The following is a 21,350-nucleotide window of genomic DNA, read 5'->3' on the forward strand; positions in this document are numbered from 1 at the left end:
GAAAGCTTCTTTAAACCAGTGGTTCTAAACCGAAACTGAAAACAGCGAAGTGAATGTAGAAGACCTCTGCATACAACTTGCAGCCCGAGTCAAGTCATGCACAGACAAGAGAACTGAAATAAGCAAAATAACTGTGTGGTGAACCCGACCGTGACCTCGAAGCAAACGAGCGACGGTGCAAAGGGAGATAGAAAATAAAAACACTGCACACGCTACTCACACAAAAAACACAAAGAGCTGAAATATGCTTCTGCCCTCTCACGTCCGGAGGCGGCCGCGGTTGAGGAGGACCGTGAGGAAATCGGCGCTTACCTCAACAGGGGCTGCTTCGGGGGTGGAGGCGGGTCGCCGTCTTGACTCTGCGGAGGTTTCTTGGTCACCTGCTTGTAAATGTTCCTGGCCGTCACCCCGAGCCACAGCATGGTCGACAGCGAGGAGTAGTGCAGCACGAGTCCAACCTGCGGACGGGGGTGAAGCAGGGGGAGGGAGGGGGGGGCGTCGAGTTATTGCTTTGACTTTCTTGAACTTTTGCTTATGCACATAGCGGCGTGTCTCTGAGCGAAATGTCAGACTTGATTATATTCCTGTAACTGAAAGAAGGAGATGATCAGGGTGAGCAGCCACCTCTCTCTCCAAAAGAAAAAAAAAAACCACCATCAATGTCACTCCAAGGGTGTCTCCATAGACATTTTCCTTCAAGACCTGACTGCTTTGTGTTCTCCTTCCCTTAAAAAAAAAAAAAAAACACAATAGTGCAGGAATGGAAAGATAGGTTCAAAAAGTGCTATTGAATCATCAAGGTTGTCTGGGATAAGAGCATTATAGTGAAGTTATACTGGTGGATGCTGAGCAGCTCCTTATCAGTTGAGTTAGAGGACATGAGGTGTGCACAGCGAATAACAAGTCGGGATAGAAATGATCGTCACGTTGACAAGTATCTGAGCGTGATTGTTTTTCGAAAAGGCGCTGAACACATATCTCCACTCAACTCGGGCTTTAATATTCATGAATAATGTTTGAATGGGGGAAGTGATCGAACTTTGTTTAAAGGCTCTGTCAGCTCGTAGGGAGGAGAGCACAGAGACGAGAGAGAGAGGAGGGAGGAAAATTAAGATTCACCGAGCCTTTTCTCCACCCAGCCAAACCTGTTCTTGATGCGCCGCAATCCAGTGAGATACCCAATCAACTGGCTCTGCTCCAGATATGATAGGCCTGGGGACCAGAGCTGGCGTAGCATGGTCCAGACGCTAATTGGAAGTGTCCTTGAGCGGGTTATGGAGAGCAGAGAGCGGGTGGTAAGTCGATCACCGCTTCCGAGGCCGCACACTTCAGAGCTTCATTAGCGCCAAGAGCGAGACAGAAAGGAAGTGCGTCTTAATGCTGTTGCGAGCGGGGAGGAGGGGTTCTCAAATTAACGCCGTGGTAAAGATTGGAGCGTGTGCGTTGACTGTAATTGGCCGATTAATGTCCTGAATGCATTGTGTTGCAGTTTCAAATGCCTGATCAAACAAACCACAGCTATCCTCTAATGCAGAATGCCAAATTACATCAGCCGGTATTGAAGAAGCAACACAGACACTGTGGCATATACATCTGACAAAAGCACAAAGCAACCAGTGGCCGTCTGCTCGTCACTCATTAAGCATCGGTAGTGATACAAGATGTTCGCTCAAGCGCTTTCTTTGGTACGACTTCAGACTGAGCTGTAGTTCCTATGTCGCTACACACATCTGACAATTTCAGTTGCTTAAACGATGAAAACTCCACACAGTTAATAGTCTGACAGTCTAAATCTTTCAAAGTCAAGAGAATGTAATGAGGCGGCTGATATGAAATGATACAATGCCTTTGGCTGACTGTCCATATGAATGATTGTGTGCTAATTTATTCACATTGTGAAAACAGACAACGGCTCCCACTAGTGGCCCAACATGAAAACCACATCATTTTCAGTTTTCCTTCCACAGTCATGTAAACAGACATCGTCTTCAAAATGTTGCCATCTAAACGCAAAACTTTTCTGAAATGAAAACACAAGAATGATACATTTTCACTTGAAATGCTTGTGTATAAACAGGTTCTTTTACTGGAAAAAAAGGTGTGCACTAAGTTTGAATAACTTTGTAGAAAATGTAATTGGTTTCAAAAAAACACCCGCTCAAAAAATTCATGGTCAAATTACTTGCCGGTTTCACCTAATTTTCTTAATTTAAATAAACTGATGGGCTTTTAAAGTGTCTTCTGAAGCCTTCAAAATCCAAAATGCAGTTGGAGTCACTTTAATTTATGTTCAACAGATACATCTTATCATCATAAAAAAATATACAAAAAGCTTTCCAAAGGAGTTTTTTTTTTCTGCTTCCTTCCTCCATTAATCATTTGACAGCCCGTCAGATTTATCTTCTGTCCCCTGGATACCAAACTGTATTTAAAATAAATCAAAATGGTAACACTGAAACTCCACTATTTTTCATCCGAGACACTAGCACTTGAAATCTTTCACTTAATCTCAACATTTCTTTTCCTCTTTGTAAGATCAGTAGATATTTTCACCTATAGTTTCTTTTTTAAATTGGATCAAGATTCAATATTTCTCAGATCTATTTTTATGGTTAAAAATAGAATTACAATCATTAAACAGCTGAGATATAGTTCCAACAATTTGCAAATGTTTTTGTTCTGCATATTAGCCAAAGTTACCTGATCATGAGCACAGTTCACGATGGTTAAATTCCAACCTGACATTTTTGGGTTGAAGACTTGAGAAAAAAACAAAACTAATCAACAGAATGTGAATAAATTGGAATTTCGATGTCAGGTCAATGAAATGTGTGAATAAACAGCAGAGATATCTACTGAAGTGGGAGCGTGAACAAAAGAAGCCTCGACTTTCACGTCTCGCACTACTGCTCCTACCTCTTCCCTGACTCTTCTTTAAGAGATCTGAATATTTCTTTCACCAAGCTGAGTTCCCGTTAGTGAAACTTGAAATAACAATGTCACATTGTTGTAAATCCACAACCGAAGGCAGATAACACGCTACTGGTCGCCTGTAAAGGTATTTCAATGGAAGCAGATCCTTCTGGTGTTGATGTATTGTTCTGAACTTTAAAGCTGTAGCTCAAGTTGACATTTTTGTAGTATTTTACCTTGGCTGGCCAGGTTTTCGACATCCCCAATCAAGATGAGTCCTCAAAGGTAACTCGCGATAATGGAATCATCACCTGAAGTTGCAACTACATCATTTCAAATCATCGTGACACCGATGGGCCAGAAAACGATCCGCAAATTACAGTTTCATTAACTCCGAGACCCACCTCAGGGTACATGTGGCAACAGAGCAGCATGAAGCCTCTGACATAATATACCATAACAAGGACAATAATGGCACTCAAATCAAAACATAAGCAATGGGAAACCCCTCAAAAAGACGATCCTCGTGTCGAATGTGAGTGACTGACTGCTCAAGATGGATGAAAACTGTCAACAATAACATCTGCTTCCAGAACACAAGAAATATCCTTCACCACGTCTGCAGAAGAGGCACCTCAGTAATATATGCTGGCATGTAACGCTGGCGACCTGCCTGCCGAACACAATCCTGTTTTGACATTTGATATTTCATTATTCAGCATGGCTGTGAACCCGGTGTGCCTCTGTTAGCAGAGAATCCGGGTAAATATGAAAATCCAGTCAATGATCGGATGAGCGAGCAGCACAATGATCCCACGGCTAACAAAAACAGGCGCTGGAAACAAGTCCAGAAAGTCTGATCAGTGTGTCCCCTTTTAAACAGTCGCAACATCTGTCACCTCCGAGTCGCTCTTTCATCTCTTATGTAGATGTCAATGAGGCATGAATAAATGAAATGGTACATCGTAAAAAAAAGAGAGACTGGATTTAGATGAAACTGTGACAGCTGCACAATGATTTCACTCATTTTTTCTCACCAAAACACGATGACAACACTCCAGCATGTCGTACTGCGGTTTAAGTGGACAGATTTGGCAGTTTACAGGGGCCGACATTACCATTTTTGTTGAACCAACTCTGCAGTGCTTTCAGCTAAGTGCCCTTCCACTCCTGTGAAATTGCGACAAATGTGACAAGAGGAGGACGAATACAAGACAAAGATGTCAAGTTTGATACTTGTCACAGGAGGATTCAGAAGGTATGAAGACACAATGGGGGTTTTGTGTGAAATGGTTGAGGGAGCAGGACTAAAGGCTTCTTGTGGAAGACTTAAAGGAACACAAACTCACGGTGCCTGCCTGTGAAATGCCGCTAAGCTGTCAATGGCGTTTTTTAGCAAATAAAAACAAGGTGTCCCACAATATTTCATTCTTGTCATCTTTAAATAGTGTCCTTTTGCTGTCCAGCTGTGATTCAAGCAGATATAAATGTCAACAGTCTCATTGAGTCATTTTCAATCGCTTGTTTATGGACGAGGACATATATACATATACAGGCTAGTCTGCTATTTTAATGGATTTTGTTGGAACTATACAGCCTCACAGCCAGACAAAATTACAACTTTGTTGTTTTTTTGTTTTTTTTTTGTATATTAATGTTCAATTTGTAGGAGTTCGCTAGGTTCAGACGTGTAATTTTTTTAGTTCGAAGCAGAAATGCCATCCTGCTGTATCCAGTTCAGGATATCAGTGTCGCCTTGCTCTCACTTCAGACTACAGCCTTGCTGATCTGAAAAAGACCAGTTGTGGTTCAGTTGGCAGGATGAATAATTTCCCAATCTGATTGGTGGTTCAATCCCTATTTTTGTCCAAGTCCATATGTCCTTGAGCAAAAGACTGAACTCCAAAGCACACCCTTTGGGTTTTGCCATTGGTTTGCGTGTATGGATATATGTGTGTGTGTGTGTGGATGACCATCTCATGGAATAGGGTATTTAAGTGAAGCCAGTTTGATATTTTATAAATATTTCTTCACTGCGGACATGCTCTATCAACAATCAAGGTATCAATCTCAAATTCTGTCTCTGAAATGGAATAAACATATAAACTAAGCTGCAAGCTGTTCCTGAGTAAACAAGAATTTACCCTGAACTTGGAATCAATGGAGGATGTTTGTCAACCTGTGAGGGTGTTTAGAATGATTGTTTTGCAGCATAAATGCAACCTGAAAAAAAGTACTCCTCTGGCCCCAAACTACCATGAGTGAAAGCATAAAAATGGAACTAAACTATATTGTCAACTAAACGCTGATGGGGTTGGAGACCACTGTGACCCAGTCTGTCTGTCTCCTGATGGAAATCGCAGCAAAAATGGAAAGTACTCCACTTCACCACTGCCTCCTGAGGTATGAAGTGGCATTACAAAAGGGAGAAATCCATCTCAAGCGCTGTCAGACAAAAGTAAACGCTGCCTTTTTATCCTCTCTGTAATTTCTTACAAAGCCAGTACACTGTGGGCCTGAATCCAATGTTTACATTGCAGAAACACACAACAATACAGCACAAGAAGGCATGTTCGCTTTAATCAGAAGAATACACAGAGAGCTGGGAGACAGTGCCAAGCACCACAAAACACGGTTAGCACTCCACAAAGAAAATGTAAAACGGTGGCCCACAGCAATGAACAATAAGACAATGTACACTTGTAGAAAACAATTAACTTCAGTGTCAAAAGTCACAAACACAGCAGAGCAGAACCAGGGCTGCACAAGATGTGCAAAAATACAATCAGGATATAAGTGAGGCGCACAGATAAGTTGTGGGTGGGAGCACGAGTGGAGCTCAGATGGGGCTATAGAGAGGCGACGATTTATTGTAATCTGGTTGCCCACCCGTCATCGGCTTTGTGAAAAGGAAATTTTTTTCTTGGATCAAGACTTGTGTCCTTGGCTTCCACTCAGTCGAGCTGAGCAGTGAGTAAACATCATCTCTTTCTCCCGCGTTTCACTGTTGCAGCCCCCTTACTGCCCCCTTCAACTTTCTGCATCTGCCCATAAATAAGAGCTACACTTGACTGTGACGTGAAGCTTCAGAGGACAACTTTCATCTTTAAACAGCACCTCCGTCATTCACTTGTCAAAAAGACAGACTTTTATAACTAGACTGCCAACGTCCCAAAGTACCCCCCCACCAAGACTCACGGATTCTGAACAGCACCTTTTCACTCAAGTGTTCTGCAACATTTTCTGCAGGAATAACACAGTCTGATGAATTGTTTTAACAATTTTACCATATGCTAACAGTGCTATCCTCAGAAGTTCCTCTAAGCTGTCTTCTATGGCATATTCATTATATCGGTTTCCCACTGTGTTTGATGCATAAGCAACCAGTCTACATGTAGAGAAATGAGCTCAGGAGCTCTCAAATTGGACCCACTGGAAGTACAAAGCAAATCAGTGCAGAGACTGTAAAGTCTTTCTCTTTTTCCCTTTTTTTTTTTCTCCACACCAGCTTTTGCCGTCACAACTAATTTCACAGCGGCACACTAATGAGGAAATCCTCTGTATGGCATCTTTAAGCTGACAGTTGAATGTAACCTCGGATGTAGGTCACATCCTCAGCTAAGTTTGTCAGTAAATGAATAGGTAATCTAACAACCGTTGTGCTCGACGAACGATGAACTGAGCTGTGTGATCCAGATTCTGTTGGTCTGAGGTAAGATGAGGTGAGGCCAGTGAAAACCGAGGATAGGCACCGTGTCTGCGTGTGTGTGTGTGTGTGTGTGTGTGTGTGTGTGTGTGTGTGTGTGCGTGCTGGGCTGCTTAACATGGGGCAAACGCAAAATGTGGTGTGACAGCTGGGGTGTTGCTTGAATCAATGATAAAACAGGCCTTGTTTGAAGAAAAGATAGAAATGGAGATTAGAGATGACTTTGACTTTGAGGCCGTAAAAGATGTCGACTGCTGCATAGCAATAGTGCCACAGTGGGCGCGTGGGGGTGGGGGTGGGGGTGGAGGCATGACTGACGGATGGCAGGGGAAGGGAGGATGAGCGGAGGATGCAGGTGGCGAAGGACGGGGAGGGGGAGCACGCTTGAAGTGCAGCAGTCGCAGCCAAAGTTAGTTTCGGAGCTCATTGAAGTTCCCTCTGTCGGGGGGAGAGCATGTTCCCATCTGTCCCTGTGGAAGAGGACGAGGAGGAGGAGGAGGAGGAGGAGGAGGTGTGTGTCACACACGTGTAGCAACAATGCATGCATCCGCGACTGTGTGTGCACATGTGTCGTGCGACGGTGCACCTCCTCTGCCAGCCGTGTAATTAGCCCAAAAACGGTGTCTGCTGGGACTCTGCCTGGATCCCTGTGGAAGTACAGACAATCTGGGCTCCTGCCCAAGTCTGCCGAGGGTTATCCTGTTAGCGCTGATTGTGTAGAGGAGGGGCATCAAAAAATAAATTCAAAGGCCCCCGGGCAAAAGTTGGATAAATGAAAAAGTGAATGAATGTTAAATAAGCTAAAAACCCACGGCGGGGCGTACTGAGGTGCACGGGCTTGTTTAAAAACACCTGCACTGACACAGCTGGGCCGGAGGTGTGATACATGGGCAGATTTCAGAATTGAAGCATCCTTCATCATAATTCTTTTCTTATTTTAGAGACGGTGTCTGACCTCCTTGTAATTCATCACATATTTAGTATCCAATTTCGTGCATTCATTACAGAAAAAAGTCTTAATCAGTTGGCTTTTGGTAGAACTGGAGTTGATAGATGAATGTTGTCGAGGATTATTTGACAAAGTGCATCACTGCAGGTACTTGATCGCTTTTAATAAAGTGGAAAAAAAACCATGGTTCATTACTGAAGACCAGTTTACCGCTTTACTGTAATTAAATGACATTCGTCTTCATCGCTGTAATGCGATGTGTTTCAGCAGTGAAATTGAATAATCACATTAAAGTTGCTAATCAAACATGTCATTACATAAGTTTCTTTATTAACTGAAAAATCGGCAAATCAAACTTGCCCTTCACCCATGCTCATAGCGTAAGCATGTCTAATCACTGATAGATTTATAACTGCAAAACCTGACTCATTGCAGAAAGGCTGAGGGTAAATGTGACAATAAACCTGCAGCTTTCTTCCTTAATTCAGTTTCATTACACTTTGGGTTGGTCTTCATTTGCTTTACTCTCACCCTATCAGTCACGTCAAGGCTAAAAACCGCAGCCTGCCAGCATTCTAACTCGAAAATATCCACTTTAATTTGTGTATTAATGCGTTTTTCTATGCAGATGACACTTTTATATACAATCAACCAAACTGGGTCGACATAAAATGGCTCTACAGTTTCATTCTTTGCACTGTGGCACGATTGCTAAGTTTTTGACAAATCAATAAGGTTGCGTTTTCAATTTCCTGGCTCCTGTGTACCCTCTGTGCATACATGACATCTCTTCGAGTCATAAGGCTCTCCATGTGGTTGTGTGTGGATTTACAGATTGATTTTTGACCTGTGGATGTGCTGCCGGGTGATTTCCTGTCTCGAACAACAGACTTTCAGTATAGCGAGGGCGCACGCTGCCTCTCACATATTTTTTCTGGAACAGGATCCATCTATCAGTGAGTTTAGTCTGGAAAAAGCCATTCGGCGCACGGCATAGATACAACAATATGTGAATTGAAAAAGAACTTTCGCTTTTAAATGCACCATGATGCATATAGCTGTATGTATCCACGAATAAGTTCAAGTGAATACGATAGTTGGTGAGAGTTTTACAATCTGTGTTAGGAAAGGAACTAAGAATGAAAAGAGGCTTGCAATAAAATGTGATGTCTATAGAAAAAGTATTTTTCAAGTTGATCCATTATTTCCTGTTCTACAGTACTGCCACAACCATCGTAGGTTCATGGAAGTGATCCCAGCTAACAAGCTATGAGTCAAACAGAAGCAGAATCTTACAGCGTCCTCAGAGGAGGAAAACCCACGCGCAGGGAGAATATGCATGTTCCGCATGCAAGAGCCTATCCTGGACTGGAGGAAAGAGTGCGCCACTACACCACTCCAGATACTTAATATCAGTCATCAGCATGAATATTAGATCACTGTGAATTTAACATCTGGTCACCAAAATGGAACCACTTTAGCCTTCACATGAAAATTACAGACAAGCTGTGAACCCATTTCCTGGATTTTCTGAAATCACCTGTCTACATGATATGAGAAACATAGCAAATGATCGGAACCTTTGACTTCTGACTGGCAGAATGTAATGATTTCATCCCTGAGTGAGAGAGAAACTGTGACACTTTGGAAGAACGCAAATCAATTCATCCAACCCTTCATTCGACAGCGGCTATTTGATAAAGTCAACATCTTCCACATTCAACCTATCAAGGATGAAAAGGAGTTAAATAATGAGATAGATTAAGATAGTGAGAGAAAATAAAATGAAAACATGTTTCCTTCACAAGTCAAACACTGCTGTTTTAACACTTTCAATCGAAAAAATTGTATCTAAAAACATGAATCGATGCACATTCATCTACTGACAATGAACAAGCTGCTCCAACATATTTTGGTCTTTTCTGTCAATAAATTGTAAGGCAGTAAGAGATTAAGATTGTTCAAGGCTATCAAAGGTGAAATATGTGTGATTTTGGTTTAGTGCTATCTATCTATACTGCTTGATCAATAAATTCACGGGTATGGAAAAATTTAGAAAGGCTGCTGTGAAAAGGGTTAATGGAACTCAGATGAATGAATTGGGCAATCTGAAATCAGACAGCTCAAACGTGTGGACACCAAAAAAAAATCATTCCACTATTAACCATCTCGTCTGTGCTTGACTTCAGAGATATCCTTTATTCCCATGCTGCTCGCTCTACCTTAAAATAGCCTGATCCAGTTTATCACTGTGCTTTGCGCTTCATTACAGCAGATAAACATCGTTCTCCTCTTTGTGTATTATTTGAAAAAGCAGGTCGGTCCTCACGAGCATCAAGAAAGAAACCACATTCTATCATTTTTCTTGATAAACGTCTCCAGCAGAAAAGCTGCACTGATATAGCACGTCTCAACTAAAAAGTTAAAAATCAGTGCACAGCCGAGCAGATCCTCAGCCTGTCTGACTCCGGGATCGCCCTCAGGTAAACTCTGAACTCGGTCTACCTCACATATTACACATTGAATGAATTACAGACCGACCAAAGGAGTGCATTTCTCAAATTTTAATATTTGAATTTGGAGTTCATTCACACGCGTCTTAAGGTGAAATCCTAAATCCGCTGAGATTCATTTAAGTTATATTTATAACCCAATTACTTTCTGCTATTGCAATAATGTTTGTGGGAAGATGTTCTGTGCTTGAAGCTGCTTACAGCCCTCCAATCTAATGCAATCTGACAACTAATTCTGCTCTTAACAGCACTTAAGCTGCTTGAGATTTAATTCATTCACCTCTCCCTTGTCCTCCGTCTACCAAGAGAGAAAAAGAAAAGCATTAACATGTTACTGCAAACTCATACAAAAGTGAAGAAATTTGACATTTTCCTTGTGATTTGTTTAAATTAGATAATAAGTGATCACACTTGAAAATTTCTTGGAAAAAAAAATGACGTTTCATTGAATTCACTATCTCCTTAAAAGGCGACGTCTTTCCTCTGGCACGCATCCAGCGCAAGTCAAATTTTGGTAATTTCTTTTTAATTGAAGACACTTTTACGACTACCTGCAGGTCATATCACTGCAATATGAGGTACTTGAAGAGCTATTTTTGCTCTAAATGGTTTAATTTGAAGATTGCCACTGGTTTGGCACTTCTGCCTGAGAGTACGACGACCCAGGCAGAAATCTGGTCTCCAGTATTCCTGCGCCGAGTTTACACGTACCGGGACCATGGCCTCATTGCACATCCCGAAGGCGTCGCTGAGAGGATAATTGGTGGCTCTAAATTGTCTGTGGGTGTGAGTGTGTGGGTGTGCTGCCTTTCAATTTGTGTTGTTCCAGCTCCAGAAACGGTGTTCTGTTCTGGTAAATGAAGTGGCCCTGAAAGTACCGACAATAATTTAGATCCCACTGTCAGCAGTCTGTGTTAGTTCTGGTCTTCTGGGTGGATTGCGTGGTTTTCTCTCTTTTTGCTGCAGTTCTATTCTGTTTCTACTCAGGCCACGTGTAGCATCTCTCTCAAAACTGTCACTGTTAATGAAACTCATCACGTTGCGCTGTGTACATGACTGCTCGGATTATTTGATCAGAGCAAAAGATTGTGCTGATGCACATATTTCCTGCACCGTTGTCATGTGGACGGGGAACTTTAGAGGAAACATCGTTTTGGCGGGTGTGGACAGGCTCGGTCTGCTTCCACTGCCTGAGTTTTGTGTTATTTTTCTTCGGCAATAAAACTCCTGTTTAATGGACTGCCGGTGCCTGCCTCTGTTCTGAGGTGCAGCCATAAACCAAAAATATTAATTCACTTGCAGGTAATTTTCCATGTGACAGGACCATTTTATTTTAAAACTGTCTTTTCTAAACAGCAGAAACTAAATGTGGGAGGTTTAAATAAAGGACTCTTCACAAGTCATTTGCACGTGCGACTGTCTTACAACAGACATTCAAGATGATTCAGATTTCTAATCCAAATAAGTACTCGTCCTATAAGACGTCAAGAAAAATGGAGCTTATTAAACTAATGTGGACGACCTGAAGGGACTTGCTCATTTCTCTCACTTCCTCATCCATTCAAGGTTTCGAGACGGGTTTCAGATCCTGAGCAACAAAGATTACTTTGCAAAAAATAGGCTTGTGTAAATTTTATGAACATGTTAAATTCAAGCGACACATTTTCAAGGTCTGGCGTCTCATGTGAGAAATTCAGAGGCAAATATTTGAAAACGGTTTGAAAACTTCTGTTCTCAATCTGCCGCAGCCTTGTGAGGCCGGGGCTTCAGTGATGTGAAGATAAAACACTGAGGAAGTCACAGTGGTGCAGTGGTTAAGCAGGCTCGACTCAGGTTCTGCTATTTATTTTAATTGGTGGCTCTAAATCTCCGTAAGTATTGTGTTTGGCTGTGTTTGCAGTGAGATGAACCTGCTGAGAGTGTATCCACATTTGACGGGCTCCTGTAATCCTAGCGTGTGTCGAGTAAGCAGAGAATGGAATGGAAAGCCAACCAATAAGAGCCTCCTGTTTAAATGTGAATCAGCTGTTTAATGGAGCAAACAGGTGAAAGAAATCTGGTGTTGTGGTACTTTTCTGCATGACTGAAGTTACAAATGTGGAAATTCAATGGAAAGCCACTAGCAGTCAGTTTGAGTTAGAAATCGGAGTAAACGAACGACTCGATAGTTCTGACACAGGTGTTGACTTTTTTTTTTTTCTTTTCCCCTGTCACTCAATCTCCCTGCCAGACACCTCAGGAAAAGCTGGCTGGATCTCAGCGTGTAGAGACGCAGTCTTTTGGAGTCTTTACGCTATGGAATGAGGGGCCACCTAAAGTGCTTGTGACAGCACAAGAAGCTGCGAAGTCCCACATGCGCTCGCACCTCGCAAAAGGGGAGCATGAGTGAAGGCGACGGAAACTCTGATCGAAAGCTCGAAAAGAGGCGCACATCAATCTCTTTTGTGGCTACATACAGTAACCGTAACGCTCCCCTCCCCCCTCCCGAGGAGCCAGCGGCGGAGATGTGTCACGCAGTCCCAGCAGCCTGAACGAGCCCAGCGATCAATCAAACGGAGCGGAAACCCGTCTGGACCGTACGGCCTTGTAATCATGAGAAAGAGTTAAAGACAAACCACACTGCTCTTATGTCCTCGCTTTCACTCTTTCTGACACCTGCTACACCGAACCAACGTTCATTCTGTGTTAAACTACGGCTCATTCTTTCTGTACAAAAAGCTAAAAACAGCAAAGCGCTAGAAGCATCTCTCTGACCTGTTTCCAAACCAAACCTGACTCCTCAAACCTCCACTTCCCTCCTCTAGTCCCACGAGCTCATTTGTGTGAGAATTTTGTGATGGAAAAGTCTGGTCTGTTCTGCTTTTTCCTAAATCAGCTAGAAAATTACTTTGCAACACTTGTTCCGATTTTTCAGAACACGACAACACAAACACAATCGACTGTCCCACTATGAGTGGGTGAAAGCTTTGATAAAATACATGAGAAAATAAGAAATTTACCTCTAGTCGACCCACACACATTATTGACAGCTCTGCCACAATAATGCAATCATGTCCATATAAAACTGAAAGAGACAAAAAAGTAAGAACTTCCCAAAATTACCCGTTAGTACATTTATTAAGTACTCAATTTTCGATGACCAGTAACAGTCTGATAACTTCAATAAAATGAGAGGATACTCTTTTGAAACCAAAACGCCTCATGATAATCAACCATAATAATCTTCTCTTAAGCTACACTTTGGAGACACTACTCTTAGACCCCAGCTGCTCACTGAAGGAGTATCCGCTCCTTCTAAATGGAAAATATGCCAAAGCACATCTTCATACCCAGGAGAGAACAAGAACTAGAGACTGCAGACTATATTCATTGAATGAAAATTCACTATATGTATTTCAATTTACTCACCTTACAGTATGCAGTGGCATATTATGGTATACAACTTCAGATCACAGTATCCAGCCAATAACAATATTGACACTCATATCAGAAAGTCTGGTTTCCTGTGATATCGGGCCTCATAACATGATACATCGGAATAAATCACTATCCATGCAATATCTCCAGCCATTACATCAAATTTAGTCTGAAACACGATATTGAGATATCTCGTCTCAAATAACAATATTTGCATCACAATAGCCAGCCAAAGATAAAAGTTTAATATTTTCCCTGAAGTACTCGATAACCACTCTTTCTTTCACCATCTGATATTTTGTGAACACATCCCCCCCCGGTGGGTGGAGAAAGTCAGACTGCTGGGACGGATTCATGTGCGATGACTGCACAGAGATTATCCAGGGAGTCAGATGAAAACTGATCTGTGCTGGAACAACAGACAACAGAAAGGCCGAACATGCAGAACATGCCACTACACGGCCAGGCTGCACTTGAAATGTTTTCTCTCTTATTACAGCAATGAGCCAAAAGCTCAACATTTAACCAAGCCTCATTGTTCTATTAATGTGCACCATACCAGATATTCATGTCAAGTTATATTTTCAAGACCTACTGTGTGAACACAATGACACATAATCATGTTATCACAATGAAATGTGAATCATTCACCCTCCAACATCACTTATGATGTAAGCCTGTAGCAAAAATGTGCAAAAATCCAATTTCACATGGTATTTGACAACAAGAAAAAAAAAAAAAACAACAACAAATCAGCACCCCAAAAAACCTTTAAATAAATTAACAACATGGGAAGACTTGCTCTTTTCAGGCATCATTAGGGATAAATACTCTTTTCATGTCGCTCCACAAACGTCATCATAAGTTACTACGGATTAAATCCTCAAAGATTTCTGAAACTTTTAGCCTTCTGGATGGAAATGATTGAGACATGCAGTATTTCTCCTACTAGGAAGTGTTACCATCACCGACTGTACTTTCCAAATACTGTTGGATGCACCCTGCAGCTCATGCTGACAGAAATGTGGTGAGTTTTATATGAATATGTATCACATTGTCAGTGTTAGTTAATTCCCTTGCAGTGCTACCAGAAATGATTTAGGTGCGTTATTTGAGAAATAGGAATATTTATATCAAACCCTTCAATGGGATGTTTTCCCGAGAGACATGTTGAGGACAAGCTTCATCATCTGAAGACCATCGACATCAAAACAGTCAAGTAGAATAAAGGAGTAGGGCTTTAAAAGAAGAGTGCATTCATTGTTACGGTAAGATATCGACGTATGATAAAACACTAAAACCTTCTTCAACAGAAAATAAACGGGCAGGAGATCTACTGCAGCCTGATATACAAACGTAACAGGTTGAAATGCTCCACATAAAAACACACTTCAATGGATCTCTATTGACCACAAAACCTTTTTTTTACCTGCTGCCACGGTTATGGGATGCAAACAAAATTTGGGCCCTAACGCCCACCGCCCGGCCAGAGAGGACACAGGAGGACTGATGGGAAAGCCTGAATCATCGGCGCTCATTGTGCCACCGCTTTTGAAAAACAGTGACCGTGCAGCCGAAACACCACACACACACGGCTGGGCTCCGGTGCGACCACGGCCTGCACTCAGCGGTGCGGTTGCCGACACCTGAACAGACATTCGCAATCTTTTTTTCTTTTTTTTTTCCTGAAAAGCTTGGAGAGCGGGACGAATGAAAAGCGAATGCACTTACTGCTTGACAGATGATGGGGTATTTGATTCGATTGATGCCACCGGCAAACACGGCGAAGGTCAGCGCCGTGTGGAAGCAGAAGTTGAGGAGCATATGCCATCCCTTCCGACTGATGCGGATTGCGCTACCAAAAAAAAAAAAAAAAAAAAAGGAACAAGACACAGAAATTAAATTAGCATGTACACGGCGAGTGTTTTGCATTTCATCGTGAACAAGAAAATCGCATTGAGATTCACTTTTCAAGGTATATTGCCCACAGGGCTTCAAGTGTGATTTAAAGCAGTCTCTCTCACAAGGTCCGCATAAATTGGCCTTTTCTCTTACCTTGCTACTGCCACATAGATTAACAACCGCAGGAGATCTGAGAAACACCGCTCACGGGGAATAAGTAGTGCAAACAAGACGTTCTATACGCCGCTGCCAATATGTGGAGTGAGCGTAGAATATCTGAAAGGACTCTGCAAGCTCACGCTTCAAAGTCAAGTGGGGATTTAGTGAAAGAGTCATAAAATCGGTGAAGTTTTCAGTTCAGGTGAGAAGAAACAAGATGAGTTTGTTTTTGGGTTTTTTTTGCCACATTTGTTTAATCCAAAAAGGGAGATTTTTTGGTTTGTGGATCATTTCTTGATTACAACATTACATCTCTGCGATAACTGGAATACAGTTGAAAAACATGGCTGTTTCCAGTTCAAATGGTGCCAAATTTTAAAGGACCCAGCATTTGTGATTTGAGCAGCAATGCAGAATATGAGGTGAGCCACTCTCTCTGCACTATATGTCGCACATTTCTATCAACATCAATTTGACAAATTTACATCCGCAAATTATATGGTAGCAAAATGCATAACGACCTGAACTTCCATGCATTCTGCCTCACCTGGGCCATAGTGACACCAGTTTTTTCACCTTTTCTTTTTTTATTTTCATGGCAGTTATCCATGCAACTGCTTGCCTTATTGTTCCTTTCAACTGTTACCACCCACAACACAATTTGACCTCAACACTCTGTCTCTGAGAGAGCACAGAATTGACCTGCATGGGAGAACTGCTTGGAAAGATGTGCTGTCATACCCAAAATCCAGTTTCCATACGAACATTTCCTCAGCAGTCAAATCACAGCTAGAATCTGCCCCCCCCAAAAATCTGCCTTTATTAAACTGCCACAAAATCCGAAAACAAATGACCATTACATTTGTCAAACTATGCCATGACCCCTATATTGTATATCTTATGTCCTTACAAGAGGTGCTTTTTCCACTGGCACATATGGTATGTTGTTGATATCCAATATTAATAAGGATCTATTGAGTGGAGTTGGAGGGGAACACGGCCGCTCTTCACCCTGCATCTATAATTAAGGACCTGAAACTGCCATTTAAACCGGCTGAGCCACGATTTTTGCCATCCAGAGGGAACTCAAACCACGGAGAAACACTGCAGTCAATCATCGGCCATGCATATGAAATGGCCCTGGGAGGGAATGCATTTACTTGTGATGAGTTGCCGTTTTACACTGACGGAAATGTGATACATTAAAGAAGAAGAAGAAACACAGACCCGCAACACATGAGCACAGCAGTTTTCAACACAAAATAGGAAACTTAATTCACTGGTCTCCCAAAAATAAAGCCTTAGTTTTCATATTGTCTAATTTAATTTTGACCCCTTTTAATGTATGTGTCACATTTCTTCAGATTTTTAAAATCAAAGCATCAAGCAGGTGCACTGAGAGGAAGAGTTCAGTTTCCAAGGCAAAGGCACAAAATCACATCACTGCTCTTTTCGTTGTACCCCCCCTGTGCAATGACAATAAAGTCTATTCTGATTTTGATTCTGAATAAAAAAGTTTGAAGTGGAAGTCGAGCAATTTGTTATTATTGACACAAAGTCTACAAATCCCCGAAAACCAGCATTGATTTAAACTTCACTGAACTTATTTTCCTTGTTCTCCCTGGTCTCATCAGTGTTGGTTTGGAAGAAATTCAGAAAACAGTTCAGGGACAGAAGGTTGAGTGATCTAAAAGAATTGTTTGTGTGGGTTGTGTTCAGTCTTCTTCACCTTCCTGCTGCTTCCTTCAGAGGTCGCCACAGCGGATCATCTGCCTCCATTTCACTGAATCTCATGCATCCTCTAGTGATTCATTACTTTCATGGATCCTCGCCAACATCCATTGTACGATATATTACTCCTCAGCACATGTCTGAACCATCGGAACCTCTGGATTTATCTATAAACCACTAAAACTGTCCAGTAATACAAACGATTTGGAGTTTGAGACATGCGACAACAGACGTGAGCATCATGAGGCCCTTTAGCTCTGCTTGACCGGCCCTCAGGGCGACGATGGGAAATCCTGAATCAAATGAAAATGACTGGACAGGATCTATGAAAGACCAGCAAGGTAGTATTTGGTTTCACTGCATCTGAAATTGTCACATTTTCTCACTTCATTGGCTGTGATTACATTATTGTTTGGGTTTAGTACCTTGGTTAGTAGAGCTAGTAATTGTCACTGTACAAAATCGGTGTTTCACGATGGGAAAAGGACGGTTTTTATTTACCTATATACTGAACTTCAGTAGCAAATTTAGCTAATTAGAAAAACGTAATGTTCATTCCCACACACCGACTGAGAAGGAAAAACTGACGCAGAGCAACTGCAGCTCATACAAAATGCTTTTTATCAGGAGACAAATCTCATTGAGCAAAAACTGAAGTCGTCTTCTGCCCCAGTTATCAATAGTAATGCTATTTTTCCGTGTGGCCTTTTGGGGAATATTAGCTGCCCAGCCCTGGAAACAATCCAACTCATACACAGTGAACGCTATATCACGGAAGGAAAGGACGGAAGGAAGGTAATGATTAGCATTAAAATGAGATAAACTCCAAGTGATGAATCACAACATGCCACACGAAGAAGCCGAGTCCACAGCCATGTTTTCTTTTCTTTTTTTTTTTCTTCTTCTTCACATATCTGCACACAAATAGGAGTCACTCCACTGCTCTGATGATAAAATAAAAAGAGATTGCTTCCAGTTGGCTGGGTCAATTCAAGTTTTCACATTGTAAATCTGTGCGCTCGTATTCACTTCGTGAAATATGTCATCAGCCTGGGGAGGGGGTCCGTCCAGCCCGGAGCGGAGGGCACTTAACCCACATTATTGCCTTTCAAGCCAGCTGCTGGGGGACGGACTAAATAGGCCAGGCGACACCAACGCATCCGCCGGACTGCGCGAACCAGCGGACCATCTATTCTTTTAATTAAGTCCCCTCGTCGGCTCCGCCGCCTTCTCGTCCGTGCAGTCACTGTCACCATTTGAAATTATATAACCCTGCGCTGGAAATCTCAACTCCCCAAAATGGAGGAGCGAAGCCCCGGCTGCACGTGAGCCTACTGTAGATGAAGCGGCGTCTCAGCAGTGAGCCATGAGGCGTTTTCTGGGGCCGAGGAGGTGGCGGGGGGGGGGGGTGGAGCTGCTGTCGATGCCTCTGCTGCAGTCCAGGTACTGAACTCCATCCAGCAGAGAGGCCGTAAATCAGGCCGGCTGCTGGAGGGGGGTGGGAGGGTGGGGGGGTTTCATAGGCTCTGCTCCGGTCTTTCATTGGGTCAAGTACATTAACCTGGCAGCCCTCCACAACCGCCCCCCCCTCTCCCGTCCCGGAGGGTAGATGAGGGGGAATAAAGCTGTCCTCACTCTGTATCTGCTTCCCTCGCCCGGCCCGGACCCCCTCCCTCCCCCGTTCCCTCGCTCGCTCGGCCGAACGCGGAGCTCGATAAAGCTATACGCAGTGTAATATGACACATTAGACAATGAGCTGCTTGGGCCAGGCCGTTTCACTGGAGGCGGACACGGTCCAAAACAAGTCTCATAAACCACAAGCTACAGGGCCGTAATGTGGCGAGATGGAAGTAGTTGTACCTCGATGCATGCTAATTATGTTGAGAGGGGGAAAAAAAAAAAAAATGGAGGGAACGGCTTCATGACTGAAATCAATAAACAGCAGAAATACATCAAGAAATATCCTGCCTGTGCGTAGTGGGGCTCATGTTTTGTTAAAGGGTGTAAGTTGGAGGTAACAGGTGTCGGCGTTCCGTCAGACGCTGTCGTCACAAAAATAGGACACGTGTAAAGTCACGGCGACCGTGAAAACCGACCCGCCGGCACCGTAACCGAATGAGGTCATCCTTCTGGATGTGTGTGCCACATTTAACGCCTTTTTCCTCAGGGCATTCCTGAGCTACGGCGTTAATGTGAATATAATGTACAGACTCACGCCAGCGGTCGAACCACAGGAAGGCTCTGGAGCCCCTCCAGTGGAAAGGCATCGTTTTTGCCGTTTTCGCTCCCGAAGAGTCTCGTGTTCACGTGGCAATGTTTTCACCACGCTGTCCGGCAGGAACACGATGAAAAATGATGCCACTAATTCTCTTGTTTGTTTTCGTGACGAAGCCACACACATACTGTACATGTACACGGAGAACAATACACAATTAACATCAACAATGAAGAGGACACGGCCATGAGGACGATGAAGCTGGTTTGCTGTTGGAACTGTTGTTGGATGCCAGTTTTTTTAACTGCATGAAGCACAAAACTGATTTTTGATGTTTTCTCAGATATTAATCATGTTCTATCGATGAAACAGGGCCTACTATGAAATGAATAATAATAAAGACGAGTATAGTCATAGCATGAAGTGTAATGATTTTAAACAGCTGAGGAGGAAACGTCTCATTTTTAATGTCGTTTTCTTGTTTTCTGTTCTTCTGACACAAGGTATGAAACAATGGGAGTTAAAGTTAAATTATTGCACAATTTTGTGAATTAATTGCATTTAATGACGTGATGAGTTTGGAGCACAAGAATTGCGATTGTAATTCAGTATTTTGCGATATGCGTATCACACACATTGACATTTGATTTAATATGATGCTCTAAAACAGAAGAGTACTGTTCTCAGCTGCACGATTCCATATTTATTTATTTTTTTTTGTAATTTGGCATAGCATTATGACGAGGATAAGTGTGATTATTCAGCCTTTGACTGAAGTGTCCAAATATCCAAAGACACCATGAGCTAAATGTAGAACTGAAGCACAGGCAAATGACTAATATGTGTCGTGTAAGGCAAATTTGAGTCATGACTGTGAAGACTAACAATGCTAATTTAGTCAATTCGACGTTAAGTTGGGTTCAAAGACATGGCGCCCTGCGCCGTGTGCCTGTTTCCTTGGCTCGCACATCATACATCCCTTCTGAGCCCCAAATCACACTCTCTGTCTGGGATTATCTCAGTGGCGGTGAAAGAGCCAACAGCACAAGCTGTATGCAGAAATCTAAGCGTGTGTGTGTGTGTGAGTCGAAGTGCCGGAGTGCGAAAGCGACACATTTCAACGCTCGGTCCCGCGACCGGCGCCGGTCACCCTCGCCTAGCATCCCGCCCGTTTAGAACCGAGTCCCCGTGCTTCACGGTTTAGACGCTGTCAGTCCGCCGGAGTGATGCTACACCACTAAAGTGTTACAAAACAGAGATGTGTTTTAGTGCAGGGGAGAGCCTGGAGGGAGGTGTGGAGGAGGAGGAGGAGGTGTAAGAGTTTGTTAATCTGAGCGCAGTTGAAAGAAATAACCCTCTAACCCTCCCCTGTGTGTGACAGCCACCACAAAAGCTCTGGCTTCATTTCTTAAATATGGGCTTGTTCCCGCTCTACTTTGGACGGGAATTAATATCTCCTCGCTCAAAAACGGCACTGTGATGAATGAGCGGCGCACTTGCTTCCAGTCAGATCCCAGTCATGCATTACTCATGTAAAATCTCAGATTTCCAAAGTGCAAGCTGGACATACAAAGCATCAGCATAACTCCACATGTAGACACATTACTGGAGCTGCTCGTCGCTCTCCGCCACGCTCACCGGTGAAGTATGGAGTCCCTTAAACAAAAGGTCACTGAGTAGGTAAAACAGTTCATAAATTGTACTGTTGCTCACAATTTTCATTACTGGTGATGAAATGCAGAAGCTAAACTGAGCTCGGCAGCATGTGAGGAAAAGAGGACGGCCGAAAAGCGTTACGTTACCCAGACGATATCGGTCAGTCGAATCGAGAATCAAGACGCAGCG

At 42.9% G+C, this 21,350-nt stretch overlaps 1 protein-coding gene across 3 annotated transcripts in view; it reads right to left on the minus strand.

Annotated features, from left to right (window-relative positions):
• Nucleotides 1-21,350, minus strand: part of LOC115398887 (adhesion G protein-coupled receptor A1) — a 129,896-nt gene that overhangs the window by 13,758 nt on the left and 94,788 nt on the right. For all 3 annotated transcript variants that reach the window (XM_030105890.1, XM_030105888.1, XM_030105889.1), the window contains 2 exons: nt 15,230-15,353; nt 313-458 (listed from right to left, as the gene is read on the minus strand). In XM_030105890.1, coding sequence (XP_029961750.1) covers nt 313-458; nt 15,230-15,353 — 270 coding nt within the window. The remainder of the gene's footprint in view (nt 1-312; nt 459-15,229; nt 15,354-21,350) is intronic.

The sequence above is a fragment of the Salarias fasciatus genome, chromosome 13 (assembly GCF_902148845.1).
Source record: "Salarias fasciatus chromosome 13, fSalaFa1.1, whole genome shotgun sequence".
Taxonomy (NCBI): domain Eukaryota; kingdom Metazoa; phylum Chordata; class Actinopteri; order Blenniiformes; family Blenniidae; genus Salarias; species Salarias fasciatus.